This window comes from Pseudozyma flocculosa, assembly GCF_000417875.1.
Source record: "Pseudozyma flocculosa PF-1 unplaced genomic scaffold scaffold00016, whole genome shotgun sequence".
NCBI lineage: Eukaryota > Fungi > Basidiomycota > Ustilaginomycetes > Ustilaginales > Ustilaginaceae > Pseudozyma > Pseudozyma flocculosa.
Window position 1 is genome coordinate 413,534 of NW_006920884.1, and position 15,875 is coordinate 429,408.

The following is a 15,875-nucleotide window of genomic DNA, read 5'->3' on the forward strand; positions in this document are numbered from 1 at the left end:
AGGCCAGCACCGACCGGGCCTTGGCTGGCAGACTGACACTTCGCACTCGACTCCCAACCCATCCCCCCCTCTCAACCATCCTCGCCTCTTTCCAACCTCACTACTCCTGTCCCCGCACGACGCAGCAGCAGCAGCAGCATGAAATATCTCAGCACAAGAGGCGGCGACGAGCGGCTCACCTTTGAGCAGGTGAGTACGGTGCGACGGCGGCCTCCGCCTTGGGCACGTATGATGGACCGCCGCTGACGCTGTCCCTCCTCGCCCGCTCGCTCGACTCTGCCCCGCAACCCCGTCTCGGACGGTCGTCTTGTCTGCCTTGCCTCGCTGCCGCTGCCGCTGCCGCTGCGCTTCTCGTCATCCAGGCGGTCCTGACCGGCCTGGCCCCGAATGGTGGCCTCTACATCCCCGCCGAGGTGCCGCAGCTCCCTTCGGACTGGCAGACCCAGTGGGCCTCGATGAGCTTCTCGGAGCTCTCGTTCCAGGTCCTCTCGCTCTACATCCCCACGGACGCGGCCCAGGGCGGCATCCCGTCCGACGACCTGCGCCAGCTCATCGACAAGTCGTACGCCACCTTCCGCCACCGCGACACGACGCCGCTGGTGCGCCTCGACGAGCGCGAGTGGTGCCTCGAGCTGTGGCACGGTCCCACGTTTGCCTTCAAGGACGTCGCCCTCCAGCTCCTCGGAAACCTCTTCGAGTACTTCCTCCAGCGCAGGAACCGCGGCAAGGTCGGCAACGAGCGCGAGAAGCTCACCATCGTCGGCGCCACCAGCGGCGATACGGGCAGCGCCGCCATCCAGGGCGTGCGCTCCAAGGAGGACATCTCAATCTTTATCCTCCACCCAAAGGGCCGCGTCAGCCCCATCCAAGAGGCCCAGATGACGACGGTGCTCGACGAAAACGTGCACAACGTCGCCGTCGAGGGCACCTTTGACGACTGCCAGGACATTGTCAAGGCCCTCTTTTCCGACGCCGAGTTCAACGCCGCCCACCGCCTCGGCGCCGTCAACTCGATCAACTGGGCGCGCATCCTGGCCCAGATCGTCTACTACTTTTCCGCCTACTTCCAGTTCCGCCGCCAGCTCGGCCTCGCGCCCTCGGACCCAGCGCCGCGCGACCTCGAGTTTGTGGTGCCCACCGGCAACTTTGGCGACATCCTCGCCGGCTACTACGCCAAGCGCATGGGCCTGCCCGCCGCCAAGCTCGTCGTGGCCACCAACGAAAACGACATTCTCCAGCGCTTCTGGACCAGCGGCCGCTACGAAAAGTCGAGCGGCGGCGGCGGCAACAGCGGCAGCAGCGGCAACGCCAGCAGCGGTGCGACGTCGGCCCAGACGGCGCCGGTCGAGGGCTCCTCGGACGGCGCCCAGCAGCAGCAGCACGACGGCGGCGTCAAGGCCACCCTCTCGCCGGCCATGGACATCCTCGTCTCGTCCAACTTTGAGCGGCTGCTGTGGTACATCGCCTACGAGTCGCAGCAGCAGCAGCAGTCGGCAGCGGCGTCGGCGGGCGGATCGAGCCAGAGTCAGGGCCAGGCGGAGCGGGAAGCGGCGGCGGGCCGACAGCTGGCCGAGTGGATGGCGTCGCTCAAGGCCGAGGGGCGGTTGGAGGTCGACGCGGCGCAGCTGGCGCTGGCGCAGCGCGATTTCGAGGCCGAGCGCGTGAGCGACGGCGAGATCCGCACGACGGTGCTCGAATACTTTGAGCGCCAGCCGACAGCGCACTACGCCAAGGGCAGCTACCTCATCGACCCGCACAGCGCCGTCGGGTTCAAGGCGGCGCACAATGTCGTGGCCAAGCGCAGCAGCGCCGGCGACGCGTCGAGCTCCTCGACGACGACCGCGCGCCCGCACCAGGTGGTGCTTTCGACGGCGCACCCGGCCAAGTTTGCAGAGGCCGTCACGACGAGCCTCGAGTCGGCGGGCGCCCAATTCGACTTTGAGCGCGACGTCCTGCCCGCCGAGATGGTCGGGCTGCTCGAGAGGGAGAGGAGGGTGATTGAGGTCAAGGCAAACGAGGGCGGGAAACGCGGCCTCGACGCCCTCATCCACTCGACAAAGAGGGTCGTAGAGGCCCAGGCACAGGTCGTAAAGGCCCGCACAGCCGCCGCCGCTGGCGCCAACACGGCGAGCATCTAGAGAGCGAGATCCGCGCGTCCCCGCCGCCTCGCCCCGCCCCGCGCCGTCGGCACGGAAGGTCGTCAGCCGGCGATGCCGAGGACTCCGCCCCGTCTTTCCCGCCATTGTCGTCGAATGCAATGCCAAGACATAGAGGTCCGACAGAGAGCTGCCCCGGCCGGCTGCGCGCCATGCTGTGCTGTGCTGTGCTGTGCTGTGCTGCGCTGTGCTGTGCTGTGCTGCGCTGTGCTGTGCTGTGCTGCGCTGCGCTGTGATTCTGATGCTGTTACTGGTGTTGGAGTCGGTATTTATGCTGCGAGTACGTTAGCGTATTAGACGGTATGAGAGGTGGTCTACAGTGGTGCTACGTCGCGTCGAGCGCAGCCGACAAGACGGTAGCGCAGGTCGATGCGGAGTATAGTGCGAGGAAGCAGGGGATGGGCCCGTGCCATCCCGCGCGGAGGGGCGCTGTCCGTGCGGGGCCGCCATCGTCGACGGCAGCGTCATCACGCCCACCGAGCGTGGGCCCGTTCGTCCTCGGTCTTGACGAGCGGCGGGGGGCTAGATGCGCGGAGCGGCCGACTCTCGGCCTCAGCGACCGACGGTGCGGGGGCGGTTGCTGGACCCGGGTCGGGCTGTTCCTCCTTCCTCGTCCACACCATGTGCCGCGGTTGTCCGCCATTCTGCTGCCCGCGGGAATCCGGGGCGGATCGATGCCCCCGCGGCGGCGACGAGGGTCGAGAGCCAGAGCGCGGCGTGGGACGGGATGCCGATGGCGGATTGTGGTTCGGCTGCGAGGAGCTCGACAGGTGCGGACTGTAGGTACGCGAAGACGCCGACGAGGGGCGCCTGTCCCGCGAGCCCCGAAAAGGCTGCTGCGAGTCCCTCGAGTCGTAGGCACATCGACTGTCGCCAGAGCCGCGGTGGTCTCCATGATCGTTAGGCTGCTCGCGGCGGCCTCGCGGCGTACGTCGGCGTTGGTGCCCGGATGGTGACGGCCGGTCGTAGGGCCCCGGAGAGGGTCGACTGCGGAGGTTGCGCGACGGCGTGCCCCCCTGGCGAGGATGCTGGGACGGTGAACCCTGATCGAGAGGCCGGCGCGGCAACGTCGAGGGCCTATCGTCGAGGCGCCAAGATGGGAAGGCAGAGGGCGCGCGCGGCAGCGGCTGCGGCTGCGACGGGCCCAGAGGCACAAAGTTGGCCGAGGAGCCAAAGATGGGCAGCGGCCGTGGTGGCAGACCCGGTGGCCTGGGCGGCAGTCGGCTCCGATTCGGCGAGTCGACTGGGGGTTCGGTCATGGGCCTGCGCCGATTCTCCCGCTGCTGCTGCTGCTGCTGCCCGTGCCCGCCACGGTCATGGGAGGCAAAGTCGGATCGACGGCTCAGCAGCTCGGGTGCCACCGGACGGGCCGCCTGGACCGGTTCGCGGCGCGTTGCGGCCTCGTCTCGAGACGTCGACGGAACCGGCGAGGACGCGGTCAGGTCCAGCGGCGACAGGCGCGCCGGGGCGACCCGCGGCGGAGCAGGCAAGGGCGGTGTCTCGACAGACACGTCCGACGCTGCAGAGGACGACGACGACGAGGATGAGTCTGACGAGGGTTCCGGCGATGCCGCCTTGCGCTTTCTGCTTGCCGGGGCTGTTGCTGGAGCTGCCCCTGAGCCTGCTGCTGCGCGGATGACCGGGGGCCGTGCCGGCGAGCTGGACCGCTGCGACTGCTGCCGCTGCTGCTGCTGCTGCCGTGGCCTCTGCACCTGCTGCGGTCTGCCTTGCTCCATATGTTGCGTTGGCGCTTGCTGCTGCGGTCGTTGCGGCGCTTGCTGCTGCGGTCGTTGCGGCTCCTGCTGCTGCTGTCGTTGCTGTTGTCGCTGCTGCTGCGCCTGTTGTCGCTGCTGCTCCTCTTGCTCCTGCTGCTCGCGCTGCCGCTTGGCCTGCTTCTTGGCCTGCTTTCTGGCCGCCTTTTCCTGCGCCGCCTGCTCCTCTTGCTGCTTCTGCTTCTGCAGCTCCTCCATCTCGAGCAGCTGGCGCGTCGTCGGTGGGAAGAGAAAGTCGAAAGCCTCGGGGATGTGGGTGCCCGTGCTGCGGCTGATGCGCACCACGCCCGAGACGCGCGTGGTGAGCGCGTCCTTGGAGCGGCCGACAAACAGCTGGCCCTTGGTCCCCTTGTCGCCCCACTCGGACATGAGGATGCCAAAGATGCGCGAGCGCTCCGAAATGTACTTTTTGGTGCGGTCGACGGGCGTGCGCTTGAGGATGTCGTCGAGCTTCTGGAAGAGGAGGCGGTGGGTCTTGGCGTCCCAGTGCTTGCGCGAGCCGCTCTTGCTGTCGACGGCCATCGACTTGAGCATGCTCCACGCGTGGCGCTCCTGCTCCGAGGCGTTGGCGCTCGTCGCCTGCCGCAGCTGCGGCGCGACGCTCTTGCCGAAGCCTGCGGGGGCCGGTGTCGGAGCCCGGGTCTGGACGCTGCGCAGGTGGTGCGACGACGGCCCGGCCTCGGCGCTCTGTGCGCTTCGCTCCGCCTCCTCCATCTCCCGCCGCAATCGCTTCCGCTGCTTCTTGCTGAGCTGGATCGTCTGGGGCGGCTCGGACGTCGGCTCGGACGGTGCGGAGTCAGGCTGGGGACCGTCATCCTCGGGCTCGAGCAGCTGCATGCTGACCTCGTCTTCGTCTGCCTCTGAGCCCTGCGCCGAGTGTCGTGCGGGCTTCGAGGGGGTCGGGGCGGAGCTCTTGGCGAAGACGACCTGGCCCGAGCCGGCGGCGGCGCTCCAGATGGATTCGTCGACCTCCCATAGGTCCTCGTTTGCCTCTTGGATGTACAGCCGTACCTCTTTGGGCGGACATTCTAGGCGGGCGCCGGCGATCTTCTGGATCTCGCGGTACTCCTTTGTCGGATCGGCGAGGACCTTGCCGTGCTCGCCGCAGTCGATCCTGAGCCAGGCCGGGGGCATGTTGGGCGAATGAGGGCCGTGGCCGCGATGACGGCGGCTCGGGGTGGCGCAAGGTCAAGTCAGCCGGCCACCCTCCGGGTAGGGGACGTATGTCGCGGAGCTGGTCGGTCAAAAGAGGGCGATAGCCGTTGCTGAGCAGCCGTCTGCCTCCTAGGGAGCCATGGGGCGGGACTGTGAAGCAGCAACTCGAGACGCAGCGGGAAATGAGTGGTGAAGGGTGGGGGTGGGAGGAGATGAAGGTGAAGGGCCAATGCGAAGGTGGCGAGGGGTCCAAGCCCTCTAGCCCTCTAGCCCTCTAGCCCTCTGGCCCGCCAGCCGGCCAACCCGCCAGCCTTTGCGGCCATTTTTGTCCTCAATTTTTTGAAGGCTTCGCAAGTGGAGTCCGCCGCCCACTCAGCAGCCAGCCTGGCCCTCGAAGGCACGCCGCTGGCCAGCTCCATCGCACACTTCCTCGCAGACACCCCTGCCTGTCGACGGCACCGGTCCAGCCGCAACACCAACGTGGCGCACATAGCGCACGACTCGGCGGCTTCCGTGAAACAAAGAGACCCTGGCATTACGAGACCGAGCAAGCGATGTGGGAACCATACAGCAGGCGGGAAATGAGGCGCGCCAGAAGGGACCTGAACGAGGGGTGAAGGGCCGGGCAGGACCGACGCTAGAGGAAGACGAGCCGATTCCCGGTCTGCTGAAGCACGCCGAGCGACGTGTACTCCATCAGGCACTCTTGCAGCTGATCCTCGAGGAAGCCGCTGGCAATGATCCGCTGCCGCACGTCGCGCATCTGCAGTTCCTGCAGGTCCCCGCCGGCCTCGTCGTCGTCGTCGTCCATGTCGTCCATGTCGTCCATGCCGTCGCCTCCCGTCTCTCGGTTCGGTCCGCGCCCTATCCTGCCTCCGTGGCCGGCCTTGCGGGACGACGACGCGTTGGAGGCCATGTCGCGGATGATGCGGTAGATTTTCGAGATGGGCGACGTGTCCTGGCCGGCGTCGGTGCGGCCGCTGTGGGCGTGCAGGCTGGCCTTGGACACGTCCATCAGCCGCAGCGCCTCGTCGACGTCGGCGATGCACACCGACTCGTCGAACCGCAGCCGGGCCAGCGCCTGCGACAGCCGGATGACGCCGAGCAGCGTCCTGGCCGATGTGTACGTGTACGACTGCTGCTTGAGCTCGTCCTCCTTGTGCTGCGCCCGCAGCTGGACGTAGGCGCCCACGACGTAGTCCGACACCTCGGGCGGCACCGTCGGCCGCTTTTGCCGCGCCACGGCAATGTAGTGCCGCATCAGCACCGGGTCGATGACGTCGTGCTCGAGCTCCGGGTGCGAGTTGTGCATGTGGACGTAGGTGACGTGCTGCGCCAGCCGCTCGTCGTCGTCGCGCGTCGGCGTGTCGAGGATGAGGTAGAGGATGTCGAAGCGCGACAGCAGCGCCGCGGGCAGGTTGATGTTGTCCACCGGCGACACGCGCGGGTTGTAGCGCCCGTAGAGCGGGTTGGCCGCCGCCAGGATCGAGGTGCGCGCGTTGAGCGTCGTCGTGATCCCGGCCTTGGAAATCGAGATGGTCTGCTGCTCCATGACCTCGTGGATGGCGGTGCGGTCGCCCTCCTCCATCTTGTCAAACTCGTCGATGCACGCGATGCCGTTGTCGGCCAGGACCAGCGCGCCGCCCTCGAGCACCATCTCGTCGGTCACCGGGTCGCGCATCACGGCCGCCGTCAGGCCGACGCCCGACGATCCGCGGCCCGTCGTGTAGATGCCGCGCGGCGCCACCTTGCTGATGTACTTGAGCAGCTGCGACTTGGCCACACCCGGGTCGCCCATCAGGCAGACGTTGATGTCGCCGCGGATCTTCATGCCGTCGCCCACCGTCTTGCTGACGCCGCCGACGAGGAGCAGCAGCAGGCACTTTTTCACGTCGTCGTGGCCGTAGATTTCGGGCGCGATCGAGGCGGCCAGCTTCTGGTAGAGGGCCGGGTCGTCCTTGAGCTCGGCGATGCGCCGGGCGATGGCGTCGGTCCGCTCGAGGGCGTCGTACTGCTTCTTGAGCTGGTGCACAAACTGGGCGTCGAGGTACGTGTCGGTGAGCAGGCCGGCGCGGATCGCCTTGAAGCCCGAGTAGGGCATCGGCAGAAAGATGCCGCCGACGTGGACGACGTCGCCCGGGTTCATGCTGCGCGTCAGGGGCCCGTAGACGTGGATCGTCATCGAGCGCGGGATGTGGCCGACGGGCACCTGGTCGGCCATCTCCTGGATTTTGACCTCCTGGAACGGCACAAACTTGCTCGCCCGCACCTGCGGGTAGAGCGGGCCCTTGGTCTTGTTGGTGGTGCAGCGGCGGCTGTTGCACACCGTCAGCGGCATGTACTGCCGCGACGTGACCTCCTGGAAGATTTCGGCGCCGCAGACGTCGCACGCGTAGGCGTCGACCAGCAGGAAGGGCTTGACCTCGGAGACGCGCGTCACGATGCCGCGCACCGTGATGAGCTTGCCCAGGTGAGCGCCGCGCACCGAGCGCACCGCCAGCGGCTCCTCGCGGTCGGTGGGCTTAAAGTAGAGCGTGTAGCGGCGCAGCAGGACGGGCGGGAAGACGTCGGCCTCGTCGTCCTGGGTCTCCTGCTGCCCCTCGACGGTGCGGGCGTTGCGCTCCATGCGCTGGTGGCGGATGACGTCGAGCACGTCGTCCTTGTGGCTGATGTCCTTGTCCGGGTTGGGCATCTCGGCGTCGACGCAGTCGCAAAACAGCTCGACGTAGCGCTTGGCGTTGTTGCGGATGGCGGCGACGAGGACCTTGCCCGACTCGCCCGTCTGCGTGTTTGTGTGGGAGGCGACGTCCTTGAGGTCGATGACGAGCGACTCTTGCTCGCGGTTGGCGATGCGCTGAAGCTGCAGCATGTAGACGGCGACGTGCCGCGCCGGGTCACGCCGTGCGCCGCGGCGGCGTGCGCCGTCGACGTCCATCTCGTCGAGGCTGCCGGCGAGGAGGCGCTCGACGTCGGCGTCATCGTCGCCCTCGTCGTCGGCCTCGACCTGCGTGGGGTGTAATGTGTCTAGGCGGGATTCCTCGGCCTTGAAGAAGCGAAGGAAGTCGGCGATCTTCTGGCGCTCCTCGGCGTAGTCGATCGAGAGATTGATCGTCGGCAGGATGGGCCCGGTCGTCGTCATCGTGGGCGGCGGTGCGTTGGGCCGTCGTTCCGACTAGCGAGCGAGCGAGCGAGAGACGGCGTGTGGTGGGCTGCGGCAATCAATGCCGGACTGAGGGCGGGGTCGGCTGGCGAGAGGGCGTGCTGTGTCGGCCCAGAGCGCCAGAAAAGGGGATCAGAGTGGGAATGGGCGCTGGTCAGGGTATACCGAGTGCTCTTTGTTGGATCGCAGCCTCTTGATGGGATGGCGCAAGGTCGAAGAGCGGGGAGCCACGTAGACGAGCGACGCGACGATGAGGCGGACCTGGATGTGAGCGGGCGAGCGGGCGGGCGAGCGGGCGGGCGGGCGGGCCGACGGGATGGATGACGGGGTATGGTGAGGATGGCGGCGATGGCAGCAGGTGGCGGTTGATGGAGAGCGATGGGACGGAGCCCCGAGCGAGCGAGCCCAGATGTCGCCCGCCTGTGACCTGCCTGCTCGCCTCCTCTCTTCGCGACAGGCAGACGGACCAGCAGGCGCGTCTCTTGCAGGCAGGCCAACTTCCAACTTCGTCGACTCTCGCTCGACCGCTCGCTCGCCTGCCTGCGCCTCGGCCTCGGGCTTTTCGAAATTTACGCGTCGCGCTCGCAACTCCCCGCGCACAGGAGGCAGTCCCGCGCCTGGGCCAGCGGGCGGTCGAGCCAGGTCAGTAGTCTAGCAGAGCCTTCGGAGGGTCCTCGGTCTCCCAGAGGGTGCGATCCATCAGCACAAGATGCGATGCGCAGAGGGCTCGTGACTGGCTCCAGACCAGATGCCGGCGACAAAGGGATGGCGCCGACGGCGAGACGGCGAGGAGCCGGCTCGTCGTGCCAAGCCAGCCTCTCCTTCGCACCACCGACCGGCCGGCCTCATCGCAGACGACTCGAACCATCCATCATCACGGCAGGCGGGGCTCTCCCTCTCCCTCCATCGCCATCGCGCACGGGCGGCGCCTGCTTCCGTTGCGGCGGTTGACCCGTGGATCGCACCGCGTCGTCGCTGCGATCATCATCTGCGGCCCCGGCGCGTCGCACCTCGTGGCGTCCGATGCAGAGCTAGGAATACTGCGTTTTTTTTTTCAATCCTGCCAATCTCGTATACAGCTCGGTGTGCGTGACAATGGTTCGTGTGCGTACCGCTCGCGCGCCGTGCCGCCAGGTATCGTTGGACGGGAGCGGCGAGGCGGCGAGGCGGCCGTGCTGGCTTACCAGATGGTGAAGCCGCCGTCGGGGCGGATGACGGATCCCGTCATGTACGACGACTTGTCGCTGAGCAGCAGGATGGCGGGCTCGGCCTGCTCGTGGGGCTCCGAGAAGCGGCCCATGGGGATGCTGCTGGCCTGGTAGTCGCGCACCTTGGCGTCCATTCCCGACGTCTGCTCCGTGTTGCAGAAGCCGGGCTCGAGGATGTTGACGCGGATGCCGTGCTGGGCCCACTCGGCGGCGAGGCACTTGCCCAGGTTGGTGACGGCGCCCTTGGACGAGTTGTAGAAGACCTGGGTGAGGGCCTGGTTGGGGCCCGACTGGTTGTAGATCTCGGAGCTCATCGACGACGTAATGACAATCGAGCCCTTCTTGTAGCCCGACTCGATCCACAGCTGGGCGACGGCCTTGGCCGAGTTGAAGACGCCGAGGACGTTGGTGTCGTAGACGTAGCGGAAGTCGTCCGACGTCAGCTCAACGGCGGGCTTGACGACCGAGACGCCGGCGTTGGCGAGCAGGCCCGTAATCTGGCCCAGCTCCTCCTGCGCCTGCTTGAGCGTCTTCTTGACCAGGTCGGCGTCACCGACGTCGCACTGGTACGCCTTGCACTTGACGTTGAACTCCTTGGCCACCGACTCGGCCGCCTCCTGCGCCTTGGGGTGCGAGCGGTAGAAGATGGCGACGTTGGCACCGGCGTTGGCGACGGCCTTGCTCATGGCGAGGCCTGAGAGGGGTCAAAGGCGATGTGGGAAAGTCGAGAAGACAAGCCAGTTGCGATTGGGGTCAGCAGTCTGCCTTTGCACGCAGTCAGGGCACCGTGGGCCTCGACCAAAGCCGTCCCGGCTCGGACCGGCCAACGGGCGTTCCCACGCCACGTCACCGTCCCAGCACGGCAACACCGCGTGCCTCGTGCGTAGACGGAGGGTGCCGTCGGGATCCTCGAGTCGAGTCTCGCTTGGCAGGAACGGGCCGACACTCACCGATGCCGCGGTTACCGCCGGTAACGACGACGGTCTGTCCCTTGAGATCAATGACGAAAGGCATCTTGGATGGTTCTGTCCGACGCGGTCGAGGTGAAGGAGGGCAGAGGCGCAGAGAGGCGCAGAGAGGCGACGGAAGGGGTCGCAAGAGACAGTTGTCAGCACTGTCTCGGACGACGCCGACGATGCTCTCATCTCATCCATGGCTGGGCAAAGCGACGACGGCAGCGGCCCCTGGTGGCCTCGACCGGCTCGCAGCATCGCCGTCGACGGCGACGGCAGATCGGTGCAAAAAGACCGTCAACTCACAGCTAGAGGCTGGCGGTGATGGAGATGAAGGTGGCGATGGTGAGAGTGCGATGCAAGGCAGCGAATGGAAGGTGGGTGGAGGCAGGGAGAGAGGGGAAGGGAGTACCAGAGGACCGCCACGGGAGCGAGCACAGGCTTAAGTAGGCCAAGGAGGGGAGGCTGGCAGAGCAAGCAAGCCGGCAAGCCAGCAAGCGCTGGCCATCGCAGGCGGCCGTCGTCAGTCAGCGCACGGGGCGACGGCCCCAGCCTCAGCCAGCCTGGATCTGGGGCCTGCCTGGCTGCCTCGCTGCCTGCCTGGCTGCCTGCCGCGAAGCCAAGCCAAGCCAGGCCAGGCCGTGGGGAAGAAGCGCGGCGTGGGAGAGAGAGGCAGGCAAGCCAGGGTGCAACCCTCCGAGACGAGAGGCGAGAGGCTAGGCGACTGGCGAGGCCTCCAGACCGGCCGGCGAAGCGGATCGAAGGCCAACCAGGCGGGGACCCTGGGCTTGCCTGCTGCTGCTGCTTGCTGGGCCCTGACCCCGCCTGCTGGCGGTACGCTTCGCTGCGCTGGGCTGCTCGCTGCACGGTGCCACCTCGCTACGTCGCCGCGCAGGGCGGACGCTACGATGGCTCGTGCTCGACCCTGACACACGCCCGCGCACACCCAGCCTGCTGGCGGGCCTAGGCAGGCAGGCCAGTTAGGCCTGTCCGGTTGTGGAGGCGGCTGGCCTGGCCGCTCGGGAAGCTGCTGGCCGCTGCCCTGCCTTTTCCCGATCCTGCGCAGCGCAGGCCAACCGGCCCCAGGCAAGCAAAGCAAAGCAAGGCAGGGCATGGCAACGCTCGGCCACGGCACCGCCCCCGCTCTCGATCGGCGGACATCCATCCATACGGCTCTGTCGCACGCCTTTGCTTCGAGCCTCTATCTGCTTGATGCTGCTGCTGAGCCCGTCGCATGGCATGGCATGGGAAAGCGGCGGTGGATGTGCTGGTGCCAAGCAACCAACCAAGCAGGGCCAGGCCCATCCGACCGTCCGCTCGCTGCCAGCCATCGGGGCGACGATGCTTGGTGGGGGCAGGCCGAACCTTCGAGGGCTCGCTCTTGGAAGGTCGTCGAACGGGCGACGGCAGGCCATGCTTCCGCCGGTCCAAGGTCGGCGCCGAGGATGTGGGCCGCGATGCACGCCCAGCATCGCCCGCACCAGCCAAGGATCGGGGAAACGAGCTTATCGGACTGCTTCACCCGATCTGCTCGATTTCCTCGAGACGGCGAGGATGGCGGCAGGCCGGGCCTCGCACGGTCAGACGCAGCGGAGAGGTGGTCGAGCAGGCAGGCAGGGCGCCGGCCGGGCCAGAGCGAGGCCAGGCAGGCAGGGTGCGGACCTACCGCCGCCGGAGCAGCTAGACGTACGGCAGGGCAGGCCCGTCCACCTGGCGGATCAAGCGAGGCAGGGGGCCCTGCACCGCCTGCCACCGCCTGCCACACAGGCCAGGCCGGGCCAGGCTGCCGGTGTTGTTCGCAGCAGCACAGGTAGGCCTGCTTGCCAGGTCGCTCGACTACTCACCCTCGCCGCCGCCACCATTGCGCGTCCATCAATCCCCGCTCCTCTGGCTCGGCGCTCCCTGATCGCCCGCGCATCCGAACCTCGAAAGCTGCGCAACTGCCGCCAACACCTCTCGCATCGCCGCCCCAGCCACGGCCGCGCAGCCGCGCAGCGCAAGACGGGAGCGACGAGGCCAGAGCCAAGGAGCGAGGGACAAGGCCATCCCCACGCCCACGCGCCTTTTCACCTTCGACGGCGACGACACCTGTTAGCGTCTGAACCCCGTCCAACACACCCAAGATGCCGCCGGCGGGCGACCCCGTCCACAAGGGCACGCTGGTATGCGTCGTCCTCAAGGCCGTGAGTAGCCTCTGCCGCCGCATGCGCCGCCCTCCGCTATGCGTGGGCGCTGATGCTTGGTCTCTTCTCTCCTCCTTCTATCGCCCCTGCCCTCTCCTCTTCGCTCGAACCTGCGCCTCCGCCGCCGCCGCCGCCGCCGCCGCCGCCGCCGCAGAAAAACCTGCCCAACAAGCGGTCGATTGGCAAGCAGGACCCCTACTGCGTTCTCGCCATGGGCTCCGAGCAGCAAAAGACCAAGCCCGACAAGCGCGGCGGCCAGCACCCGACCTGGGACGAGCAGCTCCACTTTGAGGTCTACGAGGACATGGAGGACGCCCTGGCCAAGCGCACCGGCGACGCCGCCCCCAGCGGCAGCGGCAGCAACAGCAACAGCAGCAGCGTCTCGAAAGCCACGGGCTCGGCGGCCAGGTCCAAGGGCGGCAAAAAGGTCCTCAAGGTCTCGTGCTACGCCGACGACTCAAAGGACCCCGAGTTCATCGGCGAGGGCCTCGTCGACCTCACCGACACGCTCAAGACGGGCGAGTTCGACGAGTGGGTGCCCATCAAGGCAAAGGACCGCTACGCCGGCGAAGTCTACCTCGAGCTCACCTTCTACAGCGCCGCCGCGCCCCCCAAGCGCAAAAAGGCCATCAAGCCCGTCGTGTCGGGCAACGACACCTACGGCGGCGCCGGCACCTTCCAGGACATTGACGACCTCGGCGAGCCGCCCGCCGCGCCCCCCAAGCCGTCGGCCTCGTCTTCGTCCTCTGCTGCCGGCGCCGCCGACATCCCGGCCTCGATGCGGCCCGGCGGCGGCCACCGCTCGCAGATGTCCGGGTCGATGTCGGTGAGCAACCTGTCGAGCCTGCGCCCGTCGTCGGGCATGGCCCACTCGGCCACGATGAGCGACATTCCCTCGTCGCTCCGGCCCAGCTCGTCGCTCGCCCAGATCGACGCCTACACGCCGCCCTACGCCCCCGCCAGCATCGGGCGAGGCTCCAGCCCGGCACCGCCGCCCGCGCCCCAGCACTCGGGCGATGGCGCGGGCGAGTTTGGCCAGCAGCCGTCGCACCTGCCGCGCCGCAACAGCTTCGTCGCCAACGGGTCCGAGTATGGCGGCGGCATGGTGCCCTCGGCCTCGTACTACGGCCACAGCGCTGCGCCGTCGCAGGCGACCATCGTGCCGAGCTCGTACGGCGGCGGCGGCGGCGGCGGCGTTGCCCTCGACCGGTACGGCACCATGTCGTCGATGGCGTCGACGTCTTCGCTGTCGTCGTACGCGCAGCAGCTGCCGGCGTCGGCGACCATGTCCCACCTCTCGTCGTACAGCGGCAGGCAGGATCCGGCCGAGCAGCTGAGCCACTCGATGTCGGCCATGAGCTTCCACCAGCATCAGCCGCCGCACCAGCAGCCTCCTCACCACCACCACCTGCCGACGGCTGCAGGTGCGGGCACGGGCGACAAGCCGCTGCCGCCTCCGACGCCCACGCCGGCGTCAAACGCCACGCCGCCCTCTTCTGCGCTCCCTCCGCAGTCGCACATCTACCAGCATCATCCGCAGATGTCGAGCGGCTATCAGGCGCAGCCACCACCGCCCCAACCTCAGCACAGCTACACGCCCCAGCCGACCCACGCCCACCTCGGTCCGACGCCGCCGCCGCATCCCGCGTCGGCGCCACCGACGCACGGCGAGTATGGCCAGGGCCTTAGTGGCGGGCCACCGCCTCCCGCCGGAGGCAGCCACTACTACGGCGGCGGCGGCGGCGGCGGCGGATACGACGAGCCTGCTAGGCCAGTCTCGCCTGCCGCGTCGACCTACAGCAGCGTGGCGCCGTCGGTGATCAACGCGCAGGCCTACTACCAGCAGCCGACGGCGGGTGGCAGCGGCGGCCTGCACCCGCAGCACCAGCCGCCTCGCGCCTCGTCTCCGGCGCTGTCGAGCAGCGCGTCGATGGCGATGCCCGTCGCCTCGCCGTACCAAGCGCCGTACGGCTCGGTGGCGATGGGAGCGGACGGCAGCCTGCCGCCGATGAGGAGGGCGCCACGGCCGTTGCCGTCGACGCAGCCGATGATGCATCAGTCGCCCGCGGCGGCGACGGCCACACCGCCTCCTCTCGCTCCTTCGCCTGCAAACGGCGGCGTCGGCGGTGGTAGCGCAGTCTACGGCGGGCAGGCGCCGTCGGTGGTCTATCAGCACCAGCACCAGCATCATGGGGCCGCTGCTGGGCCGGGGTCGGCTTCGGCGACGACGCCATCGGCACCTTACGCTCCGCCGTGGGCTCACCAGGCTGCACCACCTCCCGGTCCGCCTTCGCACCACTACCCGCCCTCTTCTGCTCCTCCGTCTGCACCTGCGCCAGCGCCGACGACGGCACCGCAGTGGACGCAGCAGCAGCCGTCGTACCTCCAGGGCCATCCGCACCAACATCCGCCGCCGCCGCCGCAGCAATACGACGCGGGTCCACCGACATCGTCCTACCCGTACCAGCACCACGGAGCGGGGAGCGGCATGTCGTCGACGTCGTCCTACCCGTCCCATCTTTACGCCCACTATTCGGCTGCTGCTCCGCCATCGTAGTTGGCGCCCCCCCCCCCCCCCCCGCCGTCCCTTGCGACCAACGTCGGCTGGGGGACCCACGCGGCAGTGGAGGATGACGAAGAAAGAGGAGGGCACCGAGGGATGAGGAATAGGGGATGGATGTGTGAGAGCGAGGGCGAGGGCGAGGGCGAGGAGGATGGTATGATATAGAAAAATGCTTGTTGCAATTCAACGGATCGTCGTGTGGACGTCGTGCGTGCCATGTCGCCGCGTCTGCACACCGCCGCGCGTGGGCGTGCGTTCTGGCCCCTACGTCGTTCGGCTGTGGCACTAGGCGCTGACACTCCTTCTCCTACTCCTACTCCTACTCCTGCTCCTGCTCATACTGCTACCGCTCTCACTCCGGCTCCGGCCCCCGCTCCGTCCCCCACTCACGGGTCGACCACGACGCTCCGGGTCGAGACTACCGCTCCTGCTGCTGCTGATGCTGCTGCTGCTACGTCGCCTCTGCTGCAGCACAGGTGGCCGAGCAGGCGGTGGACCAGGCGGCGCAGGCGCAGGCGGTCGGGATGGCGCGGCCTGTCCGCCGCGATCGCGTCGAGGGCTGGGAGAGCGGCTGCGGCTGCGGCTGAGGCTGCGCGAGTTCCTCGAGTCGTACGAGCGCGAACGAGAGCGCGAGGGGCTCCGGCCTCGACGTCCAGCCGCGCGTCGGCGGTCATCGTCGTCGTCATCGTCGTGCGGGTCGCGGTGAGGCTGCGTGCGGCGCGGTG

At 68.1% G+C, this 15,875-nt stretch overlaps 6 protein-coding genes across 6 annotated transcripts in view; 2 read left to right on the forward strand and 4 right to left on the reverse strand.

Moving 5' to 3' along the window:
* Nucleotides 1-138: 138 nt before the first annotated feature.
* Nucleotides 139-2,138, forward strand: PFL1_04814 (uncharacterized protein; the record flags this gene model as incomplete). The annotated part of the gene is made up of 2 exons (XM_007882342.1): nucleotides 139-189; nucleotides 363-2,138. The coding sequence occupies 2 exons, from the start codon at nucleotides 139-141 to the stop codon at nucleotides 2,136-2,138; spliced, it is 1,827 nt and encodes a 608-aa protein (XP_007880533.1).
* Nucleotides 2,139-2,623: 485 nt separating this feature from the next.
* Nucleotides 2,624-5,062, reverse strand: PFL1_04815 (uncharacterized protein; the record flags this gene model as incomplete). The annotated part of the gene is made up of 1 exon (XM_007882343.1): nucleotides 2,624-5,062. One exon carries the CDS (start codon nucleotides 5,060-5,062, stop codon nucleotides 2,624-2,626), a length of 2,439 nt encoding a protein of 812 aa, XP_007880534.1.
* Nucleotides 5,063-5,720: 658 nt separating this feature from the next.
* PFL1_04816 (DNA replication licensing factor MCM7) lies at nucleotides 5,721-8,222 on the reverse strand (the record flags this gene model as incomplete). The annotated part of the gene is made up of 1 exon (XM_007882344.1): nucleotides 5,721-8,222. The coding sequence occupies one exon, from the start codon at nucleotides 8,220-8,222 to the stop codon at nucleotides 5,721-5,723; it is 2,502 nt and encodes an 833-aa protein (XP_007880535.1).
* Nucleotides 8,223-9,423: 1,201 nt separating this feature from the next.
* Nucleotides 9,424-10,465, reverse strand: PFL1_04817 (uncharacterized protein; the record flags this gene model as incomplete). The annotated part of the gene is made up of 2 exons (XM_007882345.1): nucleotides 9,424-10,145; nucleotides 10,402-10,465. 2 exons carry the CDS (start codon nucleotides 10,463-10,465, stop codon nucleotides 9,424-9,426), a joined length of 786 nt encoding a protein of 261 aa, XP_007880536.1.
* A 2,062-nt stretch (nucleotides 10,466-12,527) lies between these two features.
* PFL1_04818 (uncharacterized protein) lies at nucleotides 12,528-15,144 on the forward strand (the record flags this gene model as incomplete). The annotated part of the gene is made up of 2 exons (XM_007882346.1): nucleotides 12,528-12,587; nucleotides 12,742-15,144. The coding sequence occupies 2 exons, from the start codon at nucleotides 12,528-12,530 to the stop codon at nucleotides 15,142-15,144; spliced, it is 2,463 nt and encodes an 820-aa protein (XP_007880537.1).
* A 392-nt stretch (nucleotides 15,145-15,536) lies between these two features.
* The window catches only part of PFL1_04819 (uncharacterized protein), a gene marked incomplete at both ends in the record, with an annotated part of 1,535 nt that continues 1,196 nt past the window's right edge, over nucleotides 15,537-15,875 (reverse strand). The window contains one exon of the mRNA XM_007882347.1: nucleotides 15,537-15,858. Coding sequence (XP_007880538.1) covers nucleotides 15,537-15,858 — 322 coding nt within the window. The remainder of the gene's footprint in view (nucleotides 15,859-15,875) is intronic.